This window comes from Cloeon dipterum, chromosome 3 (genome assembly GCF_949628265.1).
Source record: "Cloeon dipterum chromosome 3, ieCloDipt1.1, whole genome shotgun sequence".
Classification (NCBI taxonomy): Eukaryota; Metazoa; Arthropoda; class Insecta; order Ephemeroptera; family Baetidae; genus Cloeon; species Cloeon dipterum.
The window spans coordinates 22859197-22874668 of record NC_088788.1 but is presented as its reverse complement, the minus strand read 5'-3'; the positions used below and the strand labels follow the sequence as shown (position 1 = coordinate 22874668).

Genomic DNA, 15472 nt, shown 5'->3' with positions numbered 1-15472 from the left:
CAATAAGTGAGGGTTGATGGAGTAGGAAATCGGGTATAGATTATGGGCTGGTTGGATTAGATTACCATAGTGCTGATGCTCTTTGAAAATGTAGTACGAAAGCTTTCCATTCTTACTGGTGCTCTTTGGAAACTGGTATAATATATAGAAATGGAGAACGAATACATTCAAAAGATTCCAAGTTGTATTAAAATATCCCAGTCACGAACTAAATTGGCTGTTATATAAACGCTTTATGAATTTCAATCATTTATGCGGCCTCTCTTTTACTTCAATTTTTCTGAAAACAAGCGTTGGAAAATCGTTGTTTAAATAAATAGTTATGCATTAGATTGTAATATTTTACATTTTTCTCTTTGCAAGCTTATTGTAGATGCTTTCATTCAGCATGCAGTATACGTCTAGATTAAAAATGTTGTATTCTAAAAAAATTAACCAAATTATTATATTTATTGTGATGAACATATTTCAAGTAACTTAAAATTCCAGCTTATTCTTGATGGACAATGGGACGATGTCATGGAGTTTGTGCAGCCTCTTGAGGCCATCGAGACTTTCAACCTGAAGCTGTTTCGCTGGATAGTCCTTCGTCACAAATATGTGGAGCTGCTCTGTATCAAGTCGGAAGCTGGCATCACCACCAACAATATGGACACTGCCGTTCAAGAAGTGGTTAAAGCGCTGGCTGAACTAGAACAGTGTGCCCCAACCAAGGAGGACTATTCCAACCTGTGTCTGTTGCTTACCTTGCCTAGGCTGACAGACCACCTTGCTTACAAAGACTGGAACCCCAGTGGAGCAAGAGTCCAGTGTTTTAAAGAGGTTCTGCCTCTTGTAGAAAAATTTCTGCCAGGGGACCGGAAAGGCATAGGAGACGAAGCTGGGCCGTTGAGTGCTAAAAACGACCGACTCATTCAACTAGTTATTAAAGGAATTCTGTATGAAAGCTGTGTTTCATATTGCCAACAAAAAGCCACTTCCACTGGTAATAATTATAGTAATTGTATATTTTAAATTTGAATTTTTAAAATTTGCATAGGCAAGGAGTCAATGAGCAGCTCTGGCAGCGAAATGCATTTTACAAGTCTCTTGAGTGGCACCGGATTTAGTGATTCTGATCTCAGTTTGCTGTCGTGGTTGCAAAGTATCCCCTCCGACACCTTCGCTTGCCCATTTGAGCAAAGGACTCTTAATGTGGATGTCGAAAGACTGGACAAACCCTCTTTGGAAACTTCATGGACTGAGCACATGCTCATTACTCCTATTAAGCCCAAAACGTTCCCTCACTCTGCCATGCCATTCACTCGACCAAGATCTGCAGACATTATGTCAAGGTCGCTGCTGCCTTCATTGGATGGACTGCCCTTTGGCCTGTCTTCTGGAGGTAGAGGATCTATTGGGGCCATGACCATGTCTACTGGAGACATAAACAGCATGTCGAAAAGTTTTGCCAGTTTTCATTTGAGCAATAAGGTGAGTTGAAAGTGGGGAATCCAAATATTATGCCAAATCTTGCCAAATTGGTATTTTTTATCGCCAGTATCTCTATCTCATAAACTGTGTACTTTGACTAAAAGTCAGTACACTTTTATTATCAGAATAATCGATTAGCAGGAGATTAGAGTTTTGGTTCAAATGTTAACTTTTGTGTATCAGTGATCTCTTATTCACTTGGGATTTTCCTCCCATTAATACAAAGAGCGATTGACTCAACTGATTCAAACACTTGTCTTTAAGCCCTACCAATCTGTGTGATTTTTAAATAGTAAGTATCCCTGCTTAATTTCAGGAAAAGAAAATGATGAACACAAGTGTAGACAGATTGTTTGAAAACGATGAGAATGTTTTCATGAGCTCAAGCTACAGCGAACTTCCCGCCATACTGGAAAAAGTAGTGGCTGACGCCAAAGGTGAGCATCAGGTGCCCCCCAGACCCCGCTCAAAAAGCCCAGACAGAAGCAGAGCCTCAGTGGCCTCGACCCCCGAACACAGAAGCACAAACGGAAGCAAACAGAACCACCCCCAGAGCCCACTGGTGCAGGACTCTCCAAGGTCTTCGAGGAGGGACTCTTTGAGTGACCGCTCAGACGTGTACACCCTCAGCTCACCATCAGGGGAGGGAGAACTATTTAAAGAGTACCAACGGCAAAAGCAGCGGGTCATGCAGGACAACCGAATCACAGAGCAGCTCCAACAGCAGCAAAACATACAGCAACAGCAAATGCATAGTAATGCTCAAAGGTAGGCCAAAGCTATTTAGTTAATGCCCTCAGTGTGTCATTTATCATGGACGCTTTACATTTATCTTTCTTATAAAACAATCTATCTGCTTTAACCTTGTTAAAGTGTCTTATGTCACAAACACTTGGTTCTCTGTTGGTTGCGCATGAAGGAGGAACAATCTACTCACTCATTTTTGCCTGTCAACTGCAAAAGTTGTCCCAAACATTACTTCTTGTTGAATTAATACAAAATAATCTGCAGTGGAATATATTTCTGGTAATGCAATGTTTAAATGAAATGAGACAATGATTTAGCCTACTGTATAAGTTATTGAACGTTATTAACCTTGAATTCATAACTTTGTCATTGAGAAGAGCTAAAATATAATAAATAGAAACGCTTGGCAATTTTCAAAATAGCTGGTTCCGTATCCGTAACATAGAGTTCATGAAAGTTCAGTGCCTTGTTAAATTGTGTGAGCACGCAAAATTACCACTAATTAGTGCTGACAAGCGGCTGGCTGGCGTTCCGCGAACGCGTGGTGAAACTCGCAGGTTAAAGTGTATTTGACAGGCACTATCAAGCTAGAAGTCTTGAGGGCAAAGGAACACTTTTATTTGTTCTGGTTGTCTACCTTCTGGCTAAATCAATATCACTTTGTGTCCGTCTCTTTGTCAATTGCGTGGGCTGGAGTGAAAAGTTATCACTTGGCCGCAAATAGATCTTGTATATAACATTGCATGAGATCACTTCTTTCGTTGGATAAGTTGTTGAATAGGCAAGAAAATATTTGCTCAAGTTTTATCACAATGTTTGCCAGAATTGGTTTTCTTTTTAATTTTTTCCCTCCGACAAATTCATTTTTGTTATTTGTATTTTACTAAGTTAAAGTAAACAAAGATACTAATTTTACAAACACCAACCAGACTGTATACATATTTGAGGGGTATAATCATGTTTTACTTGAACATAAAGAGTTGGTTACTTGTAAATATTGCAAATTGCTTATGAATGATACATAAATTTCCACATTAAAACTACGGAAATCCCCACAGCATATAAGCACTGTGATTGGTAATTGTGTCGTGTGCACTTGCAAGCAGGAAGAGGAATTAGAAAATACTAAAAGAAGCAGCAGGTGTCGCGCTGTATGCGGTTTGCTTTTTTCTCGAGCTGGTGGACAACCAACCAGTGTTAGCTTGCGTGACGAAAAAATTACTTTAACTCAGCCGCGCGTCACATCCCGTGAATCAAGCTCGCTGTTATCAGCAGTTAGTGTCTCAGTCTGCGTGGGAGGAGGACACATATCGCACGTCGCGCGAACGATGCCCCACGTCTTTACAGGCCGTCGTTCTATTAAGGGCTCCTCTAGCCGTTTTCAAAATAGCGGCACGTGCCATTTGCACGACAGGGTCGCACATTCAGATCAAACTAGTAAGCCGTCCCGGTAAGTTCATAATGCTAAATTATCATTTGCAGAGATATCCTCCTTGAAATAATTACCAAATATTGCCGTAAGAATTACAAAAAATACATTTTGCTCAAATATCCTTTCCATAAATTATAATTCGTGCGAAAATTTAACATATGCTAAAGTAATTGTGTTTGTATTTGAATCAGACTCTTCATTAACTAAATGCATGCATTAGTCGTCTTGAAAGAGGCGCACCAATTTAGATAAGAGGAAGCATTTGATGTTTGCATATATTAACTATTGCAGTATTATATTGGCCTCGAAATTTGTATCTACAACTTTGCCGCTCCTCAAAACAACACAGTTCAGTGATCGCAGGCTTTTTGATTTTGAGAGACAGCCAACATCAGTCATAAGGGAATTTATTTATCACCTCTTTGATGCCGCGACATCTGTAGTAACTGCATTTTGTGTTTAAGAAAACTGTCACGTACGCGATGTTACTTGTTTGGTAAATATGGCCTTTTTACATTAAGCAATAAACGCGTTTTGTTGACCAACACATTCTTTTTGCGCTTTTGAGATCGAATATTTTCAAATGAATTAGTCTCACGATTTATTTCTCATAATCATTAAGACCATCTCGTTATTCCCACGATTTGTCCTCATGGTTAATCAAAGACACACCTGCTGTTAATTTTCCCGTAACGATATTTTTCCCTTCCACTACCAATAATAAATTTACGAGTTGAGTAGGTTAGTAAAAATAAGCAAGTGCAACTCTGTGTGTAACAATAAATAATATGCACTGCTTGCTGAGTGGTTTAGCCCATTGGCTCACTCGTCCTGATTGATATCTCATCTCTCGTAAATCGGAACCACCCAAAGACATTCTGTTTTCGCAATAGCGGTGCCTTTTTGACGTCAGCCGTCTTGACGAAGGACGAACCAGCCATTATTAATTGCTGTCACGCTTTGTAATTAGCTGGGGTGGATTGGTTTAATGTGCGTCGCTCTCTGCATCGAAATCAGCCTCTGCAAAACGCACATATTCAACTTCGTTGCTAGTGCAGTGAGGCGTGACTGCCAAACGCCTCTTTTTTCCTCCTACTAATTTGACTTTTTCAATTCAATGTTAAAAGCAAACACAACCACCGGATTAATTGTTCACAGCAGCAATTAAGGCTGCGTAATTAAAAGCGTACAATTGAGGTTGCTCTTGTAGGGAAGTTTCCCTTTTTTTAAGATGTACGTCCTTTTCGTAGTTTTTGTCACGCGATAGAGCGTTAAGTCGACAAGGAGAGTTGAAATTTGCTCAACCAAGCACGTGCCCTGCGAGAGTGAGTGACACAAAATTCATCGTTTGAAGCAGATGCGCGTCACATTTTTGTATTAGAGTCCCTCCTTTCAGAACATGGTGAACTCACCATCAAGCAATGTGAATGTTTGCTTTGGAAAGCGTTGAAATGCGTATTTCCTTGAAGTTTTCATCTTACTCAAAACATCAAAATCTCTGAAGAAGATTGACGAATTATTAAATTAGTTGAAATTATTTTCATGCATTTTTTTAGTTCAAATATTATATTGATAGTGAAAATTGTTAATGATTGTTGTTGTTCTCGTGGACGTGAGAACCACAAAAAGCACTTTAGGTAATTGCCGTCTGAAGCGGTAAATTAAAGTATTTATTGAAGTGAAGTACTTTCAATTTAAATCCATTTTACAGTGTTGACATTTCCATACATTTTCTTCTTGTTTTTGTCCACCATTGCATATTATTTTTTTGCTACAGGGACCACGTTGTTTACATTCATGTTTATATCATTACCATATTCCCCTTTGAAAGACACGACTAATTAAAATCCCTACGTTGAGCGCATGTGACGATTCCAATTTTACCTGCAAAGAAGCGCGGAGAGCTGTTTTCCTTTTTTTTAATTAAGCTCCTTTTGAAAGAGAAAGAGTCGCAGAGATCTCCTTTGCTTGCGTATAACCCATGCAAAAAAAAGGAAGATGATTTGATACATTGCCGGCTGAAGATTATAGAAACTGCGAGTGGGCCGTTTTGCCATCGCATCATTCGGCTTTGCGGCACATCAAAAATGAGCACGGACGTGGGCCTGGACGTCAACTTTTGCATCAAAGCCCACGTTTTAATCCCATACTTCTCTCGCGAACCCGCAAACAAAAACAAACTTACCACGACTCGCTGAAAAGATTTCCCATCTCGTTGCCACACCAAGGAATATGCACGCTTTGGATTGCTGATCAAGATGGGCCCAATCTTGTTTTTTTTTCAATTGGCCATCTCCATTATGCGTCTCAGATTGGCTTGCGAATTTAATGCAGTAATATGCCAACGCCTCTCTTGGCTATCAACCAATTTTGTCTGGTCTTTATTGCGATGCAGGAACATTAACATTTTGATTTTTTTTTGTCAAGTTGTTTTATGAAAGATTAAAATAAGTTTCTCTTTTGTGTGATGCTTGAAAACATTAAATGGAGTGTGAAACAGGAAGTGAAGATGGGTTCAAATGATTTGTTCCAGGGTCGGTGGTGTCAATTCTGCTAGCTCAACACTAAACTCACGTTCTGGGGCGCATGGTCCTTCAAACGGGGCTCCACCTCACACAAATTTTAATGGATCCAACGAAGTCAGCCGGTGGGTACAGCTGAGTTGTTTAATCGACATATTAAAAGGACCTTATGCGATTTACAAAATGATTAATTGTTAGTCAATCGCCAGTCGCAGAATAGAGCATTAATTTCTCTCTCTCTCTCTATCTCTGATCTTCTAAATAAGTCACTAAATTTCACCTGCACTCCAAAAAAGTTAATTATATAACAATTTAACTTTTCACTCATTGAAGTTTTATGTTCTTTCCTTTTAGTTTTACCAGAAATACGTTCTCAACAATGGGATTATACTTCGCAAACCAGAATTTAATCCCGCCATAAACCTACAAGCAAATTTTCTTTAAATCCAGCTCATGAAGTTGCGCAAATTTTTTTCAGCGGCCCGTCCGGGTCTTACCTTTCGGACGCCAACGCAGCATCAGAATCGCGATACGAGACCATCAAAGTAAGTACACACGAATTTTTATATGTTCTTATTTATTACCCACGAGTAACATCTTTGGGCATAGTTAATTATCGCCCTGCGTCATTATGATGGATGTGAAAAGCAGAGTCTGTTGGATTCTGGTCCACTTTCATTAATTTATTCGCGACGATTGCCTGCCTTCCGAACATTTTAAAGTTCCTCCTCTTAATGTATGCAAGTCAGATTTCCCAACCACGCCTGCGTGGCGTTAATTTGCTGCAGGATCGAAGTTTCTTCGCGAAATATAGTTGCTTCGCAAACAAAGAGAACAACAAGTGATGAGTGACGCAATGCATTAGGTAGCATCATTATTTGTGCTGCAATATAACTGTGGGACTTACTCAAAGAGTGAGCAAAAATAATAGCATGAAAGGCGCAGCCTTTTCTGCGAGCAATGCAATAAAAACTGCTTATTGTCAGGGAATTGCGCCGCGAACCATATACTTTGTGGCTTGTTCTAGAAGACCGCGATAAGGGATACTTGATTTGAAGATTCATAAATATCTTTCGTTCAATTATATTTAATAGTATAAAAAATTTCTTTAAGGGCTTGTTTTGAAATCATTACGTTAATTATTATTTTAGGAGTTAATTCCTTCACCGAGTGAACCTTTGCTCTCTAATGCTGCTACTCGACAAAAAGAAATACAAGCTTAATTCGGAGTGTCATTAATTTCTCTTGACGGCGCTATGCAAATTTTCGACTCCATAAATCACCATTATTTCGTTCAAAAGTGCTAACCGTTTTGCAAACTCGGGCCATAAATTTTCCTCCTCTGCTTTCGCAAATTTCACCAGGCGCCTGCCAGTGAACGCCTATCCGTCATGCAGGAGCTCACTGCAGAAGAGCCCTGCCATTGTTAGCTCTGGGAAATAATTCATGGAAGACAATCAATTTAATAGCGTGTTTAAATAAGTGGCTTTATTGAAATTAATATTCTTGATAAGCTAAGTATTGCAATGTATTTAAATTGTTATCTATTTTAAAACCCAGAGTCCGCTGCCAATTCATTATGAATGGCAGAAGAAATATATTGGTATTTTTGTTTATTTTAGAGAAGATGGCGTAAGATTTATCCATCAGAATTGGATCTAATTGCGCGCGTTCAAACAAAGATCATCATTCCATAATATGGAAGAAACGGACTATAAGGAACGGATAATAAGGAACAACTAACCTCGAGTGTTAACATCTTAACCAAGATCATAATTTTCCTGCAACTTTTATAGAAATATTTAATCCCAAAATTATTTATAAAGTTTGAAACTTAATCAGTTGAAAAATGAAAAAAAAGAATTATTATAAATAGCCGGTAAATAATGTTATTTTCTTCTAGCAAGATTCAAACTGCGTTGTGACTGTAGCGGTGCATAGAAAATTAATGTGTGTTCATCTGTATAAATCACTCCTCACTATTTTACTGAGTTCGCCACCCAATATCCCCCCCCCCCCCCACGAAAATTCATACTGAAGTGTATCTCCCTCCGCAACGCAATATATAATCAATTGAAGCTTCTGGAACATAGCAAATAAAATCAAGACTTAAGTTTTTTATCCTCATTTTTAAAACACTGGACCGATTGAAAAAGTGACCCAGAAGAAGAGGATCTCACTTGCAAGAGGTGAGGCTGGCGGGGGCGGCGCCTAGCCGTCGGCCGCGCGTCTATGCAAAAGGCGAAATGTGAAAAGAGCCGGCGGAGGCAACTCCTTCCATCGCCAAACATGACCTCGACCACAAAGGAAAGACAACTCCAAGAAGAAAACCACTCGCGGCTGACTCAGTCAGTCAGTCAGTGGACCTGAAAGTAGGAACAAGCTTGCGAAATGACGAGCAGGCGGCGTCCATCGTACAAAGAGGACGTGATGCGGCGCCTAGAGGACATGTTCCGCTGCGCCACGCTCTCCACCCCTGAGTACCACCCCCCGATCAAAGTGGAGGTGATGGACCCAAGGAGGTGCTCGGTGCACCAGTCCAAGTATGGTGCTCGTCGTGGCTCCATGCCGTCGCTGGCCATCAGGAGGGACTCTGTCTTGCACCAGGCTCAACAGCAGGCCCTTATGAACCGAAGGTCGTCTCTTGGACCTGCCAAGTCCCACCAGCAGCTGATCGGACCCACCCTTATCCGCAGGGACTCGCTGTCTAAATCGCAGACCCTTGTGCCAGCAAGTGCCATTATCAGGAGGGATTCCTTTGGGAGGTGTGAACGGATTTTTCTAATTTTGCCTTACAACTTAACTCTCAAACTTTTCATTTTTTTATCAAATATTTTTTACAACTGATATTTGAAATCTTAATTGCTGAAAACTTTTTGTTGCGAATTCTTTATACAATCTGTACGTAGTGTGCAAAAACCAAATTAGTTAAAATATTGATTAAATTAACACAATTCAGAAAACATAAATTTCTCAAACAAAGTAAGGTTAGGAAAGTGGTAAACAATGGTTCAAAAAAATTTACAAATCCCACTATTCCCGTTCAACAGCTCAAATCTGTTCAACCGCCGATTTTCAACCGACTCACTAAGCTATGATCTTCGTCGTAACTCAATCGACTCGATTGGTCGTCGAAGCTCCACGTCCAGCTCCACCGGTGCCGATGACATTTTCGAAGAGGCCACCCGCTTTGGCAGAAAGGTCTGTGTCTGCCTTCTTTTAATTCATTGAGTTCTAAATACAATCAAGTGGAAAGTTGTGGCGGCGGCGGCAGAGATTCCCGATATAGCTGCCGCAATGAAATTATCATTCTCGAATGAATGTTATGCGTTCTGTTGACCTCATAAGGCTAGCGATACGTGCCATAATCTCTGTCGCCGGCTCGTGTGCTGCGGAGACTGACTCACTGAGGAATCAAGTGATCCCTTTGTAGTCGTGTGGCCGAGCTGGTTGCGTCACTAAAAAGTTCAAGGGAATTGGCTAGATTTATGTATGCACAGCGTCTAAAATGTGTTTAATGGGTTCTAAAGAGTTGTTTTGTTTAAGCGCCCTCCAGAAATTTCACATGACTTGAAAAATGTCTTATTTCTTTCCTGCAAAAGCAGAAATCGGATTTACTTAACATTTTTTTCTATGAAAGCGTAGCAAAAAATATTTTAAAAAATTATTAAAAACCCCGACTGTTAATAGCAAGTAACAATGTAGATTAAAGCTACAATATTATTCAACGTGTGGAAAAGCTACAACAATAATTTGTCAATTTTTTAAAGAAACTTTGAAGGTATTCAATTTTTAAAATATTTTATTATTCATTTTATTGGACACCATCGGTGTACAACTAACAGTATTACAAATTTATTTTATTATAACGGAATGCTTGAGATAAAGTTTTTTTGACACAGTCTATTAAATGGTACATACTAGTAAGTAAAGAATCACAATAAAATATTTTCTACTTAAAAATTGCTAAACCGCCCGCCACTCTTAAAAGCTATTTTAACTAGTACAGAAATACATATCAGTGCACTTTTATGCTATCGTAAACAGAGTTATTACCGTCGACTCACGTTTAAAACAAAATCCTGGCAGAAACACATTCAGCGTTGTTTACTAACGCGAAAATACAGAGTCGTGTGCGCAAGAACAATGCTCCACGGTCATTTTTATCTGGTGGAGTCATCGCCCTGGAACTCCGTAAAGCGAGCACCGACGAATTTGAAAAGGAAATACTCTGAAATGGTCACTGAATCTCTACTAAGGAGAGTTTTAATTGAGCGTCGATCCACGAGTAAAGCAATCATAGCAATTATATTTAAATATGTTCTCGTAGGCGCTGCTTTGATTGAATATGCATGTCCATCCATTCACTACCGTGCAAGGTCGATTTCAATGGACACCCACTACGGTCCGATAATAATTGTGTATACGTATATCCAGAGAAGAAAAATAAGATAAAGGTTGCTGTTATTGTGATCATAATGCAATATAGTAAACGGTGTTTTTGTATCTTGGAAATAGTATTTGAAAAGGGTGATATTTAACTTAAATTTATTTCTTTACACGTCTCACTTTATCTCCAGTTCATAAGTATTTTTTTATTTGAACAAGCATTTCAAAAGCTACAAGTGTTGTTTTATTTGCATTCTCCGTGGTCAATGATGTGGTCATGTCGCATGCACAAGAAACAACATTCACACAGAAGCCGCAATAAAATGGTGATCAGACCTATCTGCCAATAACATTTAACATAAATATACGATAAACAACACTATTTTTCATACACCAGCTGGTTTTCGCACGACCTACGCGACGGAAAAATGACAAGCATGATATTCTTGTGCGATCCTATGAAGTGCGGCTCCCATCAAGGTTTGCGACGCCCACTTGCTGCTTTTTATGGCCACATCGACTGATGGGTCTTTTCCCAGCTACTCGCAAGATCAAGGCTGGGGTTCTTTCGAAATTTCTTCCTTGCAATATTTTTGCTTTGCTGATGCGTGCACACGCATAAACTCTAAACGGCTGTTTGTGTGCTACGCCCAGAGCTGAAAATTATGATGTCACACCTCATTTTCGACTCTAATTTGCTGCCCGTCGCTTCCCCGTGGGCTTGGATGGGTGCAATTTGTTGAATTTTCTTTACATGTTGACTCTGCTGCTTTTGGAAGAGACGGTAATTAGGGAAGCGGAAAACGCCCAGAATCAAGATAGCCTATGCAAATATATAAGTGCGAATGTTCAGCTCAGTGCGTAAAATATTGCGCGTGGGAGTTGTTGTGTTGATTTAAAGTCACAAGCAACTCCAAGTTGGCGTAGTTTTTCGATTAGCCTCTAGAAAGTTCAAGTCTGGTGTGAATATTGCTGCCGAGTTATGCATCACGCTTTGCTCGAGAACTTAACAGGTTGCTGAACCAGAGGCATTGGCATTGCGCATTTTCTCACACTCTGCAACCAAGCGAGATGATACTTCACTGTCTGAATAACGCTCGTCTTGAATTCTCTTGACTTTCGCAAGCCTACACGTAAATTATAAATGTAGGATGAGCTCACTGTCCAATGAAAAAAAATATGAACTATGCTGCTTTTTAAGTAAAAGAACGAATTGCACGCGCAGGTTATTTTTTTAAATTAAAATGAATGGATATAATATGGCTCTACTTTGTGTGGACATTAATTCGACTTATATTTCTCCTACTAGTGTTAATCATAAACATATATGATTTTTCAAATAATTTAGACGCAAAGTTTAACTTACTTAAAACGATCGTAAAAAATTTAGATTTCATAAAATATATTATATTATTTAAATATATATCAATAGATTCAGCATGAAATATTATCTTTACATAAAATATAAACTATTTAAATTTAATTTGTCTTGGCCAAATGAGGTCTTTAGCTATAGTGTCTTATTAAAACAGCTGGCTGGATATTATGCCCAAACAAGCTAAATTTATTATTGATTTTATTGGACACCATCGGAGTAGGACTTAATTACAATTATTAGTTTTGTTTCGTATAACAGGCAACTTGGGACAATGTTACAGGTTTTAAACAGTCGAGTGTAAATGATACTAGAAAGTAAATAATCACAATATATGCATTTAAATCTATCAGTAACTTCGAGATGAAAACATTTATAGGAACATATGAGGAAATGATAGCCATGAAAGGATTATCTAGCCCTATAATATTTCAGATTCAGACATAATAGGGGTTTTTACAAAATTTTGTGTCAATAGATTGTTGCTTTATAGTCGTACTATTCACAAACATTTCGTTAGCAGCTTACTTATGAATCTAGAAGAAGTGATTTTCTGGACTTAACGTCATTTACAAAAAAATCGGTTTCAACTAATTCATAGACAAATCTTGATTTAATTCGTTTGTCTAACAAAAGGGCTTTTTTAAATAAACTAGACAGCACATTCCAATTTGTTGAGATCAATTAAGAGACCTTAATTAAGCTAAATTACTGACGCATTTTTATCTCGACGAAAAATGTCGCTTTCATATTCCATTTTAGAGGAATCACGTTTCCAATGCGCTTCACAGCTTTCATCTCTCCAGTGGCACGCCAAAAGTGATGCTGACGCCGAAAAAGTGTCACGTCAAGTTCTACTCTAGTTGGCAATCACTGCCTTCATTTTTCATCTGCCGAGTGTGCGCGAAAAAAATTCAAGTTGTTTGGTACAAATAGCTTTGGGAATTCATACGTTTTCACGAAACGAATTACTTTTTTCTGTACGCTATTTATTACCTTTGAAATCGCGAATTCTCAATTGGCAGACACTAAAGCTATATAGTTTCTCTCCAAGTTCCAAGTTTGAAACATATGCGTGATGTGTTGAAAAGGTAAAAGTTTTTTTTGTTTCGCCACTGAATTTTTGCGAAGGCGTATGCTCAATCAGATATCATCTGCATATACCGGCAAGATTTTAATCGCTATAAGGCTTTGCACTGTCAGCACCTATACATGCAATTACAAATTAACATTTGCTTTCGAGATGATTCGGTGATATGTTACGGAGATAGGACTGTCGTTGCTCAACATCGTGACCGATGCTAGCTGTCACATTCTAGCAGGAAATTTACTTTGGAGCCTCGAAAAATACCGGAATTTAATAATTATCACAGTGGGCGCGTGACACGAAAATAGACAAGTATGACGGTGTTCACTCCTACTTACGAATGATGTTTCGACTTTCCCATACAATAATCACTCTTTGTGACATTTGAAACGGCTCTCGCCTTAAGCCGCGTTTCTTGAAAAACTAGAGCTCTAAAATAGAAAAAGCTTGTTTTATGCAAATCAGACTGATTTACTGCGCTTTTTGCGCGCGTTTTTACTGCCTCCAATTCGACGCGGACCAAATAAAGTCTACATAAAGCTCGTAGAATTTACGATTTCCTAGCCTAGCGGAATTTCAGACGCAGTTACTCACAGCTCTGGTACAGAGATCAAATAACTATCTATCCGATGCCATTGAGATTAGCCGCTCAAGCGAGTTTTTTTTCTTTTTATTTGGAGAAGGGAGGATACACAGTATAGACAGTATATATCTTCATAATGGTTCCTCTTTCTGCCTACGCGCGAATCCTGTTTGCGTGTTAATTCACACCAAGACGAATATGTTTACAATTTCCATTAATGGGTCAAGTTTAAAAAGTCAATAAGTCAATAGACAAGAGCTTCATCAACACTCATCCTGCAGATAAATCTTTTAGCACCTTGGCACTCCAAATTTGGTGCGATCAGGGTGGTCGACGCTTAAACTCGCGCGTTTGCCTTCTTGGAAATATTTTTGTAGCAATCCAAGAGGAAATTAATATCTTTGATTTCACAATTTGTGTTGATTTCTGTTGTTGATCTAAATACCTCTGGAACCGTTTTCCATTTGCGAACAATTGAGTTCAACCATACTGTGTCATTCATTCATGCTACCGTGATGATGCCTTCATAAAGTGAGCAGATGTTGCCTGTGAATGATCAGCCTCTAATTTAATGAACGCTGGCATTCACGTCAGGCTGTCAGTTCATGGCTAAATCCATCCTTCCTGCTTTCGGCTTACTGCATGACAGATTGGCGGCAAACTTCGCAATTCGCCCCAGGGTGGATTGTAACATGTAGGCACGACGTTTGCGAACGACGACGTTTCGAGTCTGACAAATTCGATGCCTTTACAATTTGATTTTGTAAATGTAGCCGACTGGAAATTATCGGTCAATATCGCAACGGCTCCCAAACAATTCAATGCGCTTTCTTTAAATTACATTTTAATTTTGTTTTAATGGTCTAAACGTATTTTGTTTCCTGGTAAAACAACTCTTTTGCACTTTTTGTAGTTTATTACAAGCACACAACACGTTGCAAAAGATGCACTAACTCTTTGTTCAGTTACTCATTAATTCTGTTTGGGTTGAAAGAAATAAAGACTAAAAAAGAAAATCGTTCCTTTTCCTAGCGTTCGTATCACTCAAGTTTTCAAATTTTATATGAGGTTATCTTCCTTTTTTGTATTCTTGTGCACACTCTCTGCGCTACAAGAAACTTATACTATTTTTCGTCTTATATATTATTCAAAAACTGTTGTGCTTTTACTCGGATTAGACGGAAGAGAGTCCCGTGGGAAAGTTGTGAATGTTTTCTCACTGGTAAGCAAAAGTGACTAGTTTTCCTGTGCGGTTTATAGTCACCTCACATATGTGTGAGGCATAAATCAAAGTTCAGCTCAAAGTTGAAATCGAAAGTAGGAAATCATGCATGCCGATTCCTTTTTGAGTGAATCAAATTATGAAATATTTAATTTCGTTCTATTTTTATGTGCCAATTAGGGCACCCCAACGCAGGAGGTAATAATCGATTGTAATTGTTTGAGAGCGATTTCGAGACCATGTGTGGGAAAATCATTGTTCGGAACATAACCCACTCTTGTTTCCTGATAACCTAAATCGGAGTCGAGCACCATCCAAATAAAAACGTGGGTCCTTTAATTATTTTCTCGTTGCAATAATAGATGATCATATCTCTGGAACAAGTCACAAAGCACAAGGGACGCAGTTTTTCTTGTTTTTGGTGCTAATCGGAGTCGAGCAAACCTGCTCAGAGAGTGTCACCAAACAGCATGAAACGCGGCCTTGCGAGCGACTTATTCGCATTTAAAGCATTATCTGCCCACGCGCCGGTCCAAAAAGAGCTCCACTTGTGGTCAGAAAAGCATCCGGACGTGCGAGTCGACGCCTTGTCCATAATTGGATATGGATAAAAACCGGAGAGCAAGTCAAAGCACAGATAAA

General features: G+C 39.0%; 1 protein-coding gene across 8 annotated transcripts in view; it reads left to right on the top strand.

Moving 5' to 3' along the window:
* LOC135939765 (WD repeat-containing protein 47) overlaps nt 1-15472 on the top strand; it is a 40564-nt gene that overhangs the window by 12799 nt on the left and 12293 nt on the right. For 4 of the 8 annotated variants that reach the window (XM_065484323.1, XM_065484322.1, XM_065484321.1 and 1 more), the window contains exons 3-7: nt 490-985; nt 1040-1473; nt 1790-2241; nt 6186-6299; nt 6653-6719. In XM_065484323.1, coding sequence (XP_065340395.1) covers nt 490-985; nt 1040-1473; nt 1790-2241; nt 6186-6299; nt 6653-6719 — 1563 coding nt within the window. Of the gene's footprint in view, nt 1-489; nt 986-1039; nt 1474-1789; nt 2242-3451; nt 3671-6185; nt 6300-6652; nt 6720-8378; nt 8940-9224; nt 9376-15472 lie in introns of those variants that run through there. The other 4 variants (XM_065484324.1, XM_065484328.1, XM_065484329.1 and 1 more) reach the window with 4 other exon arrangements.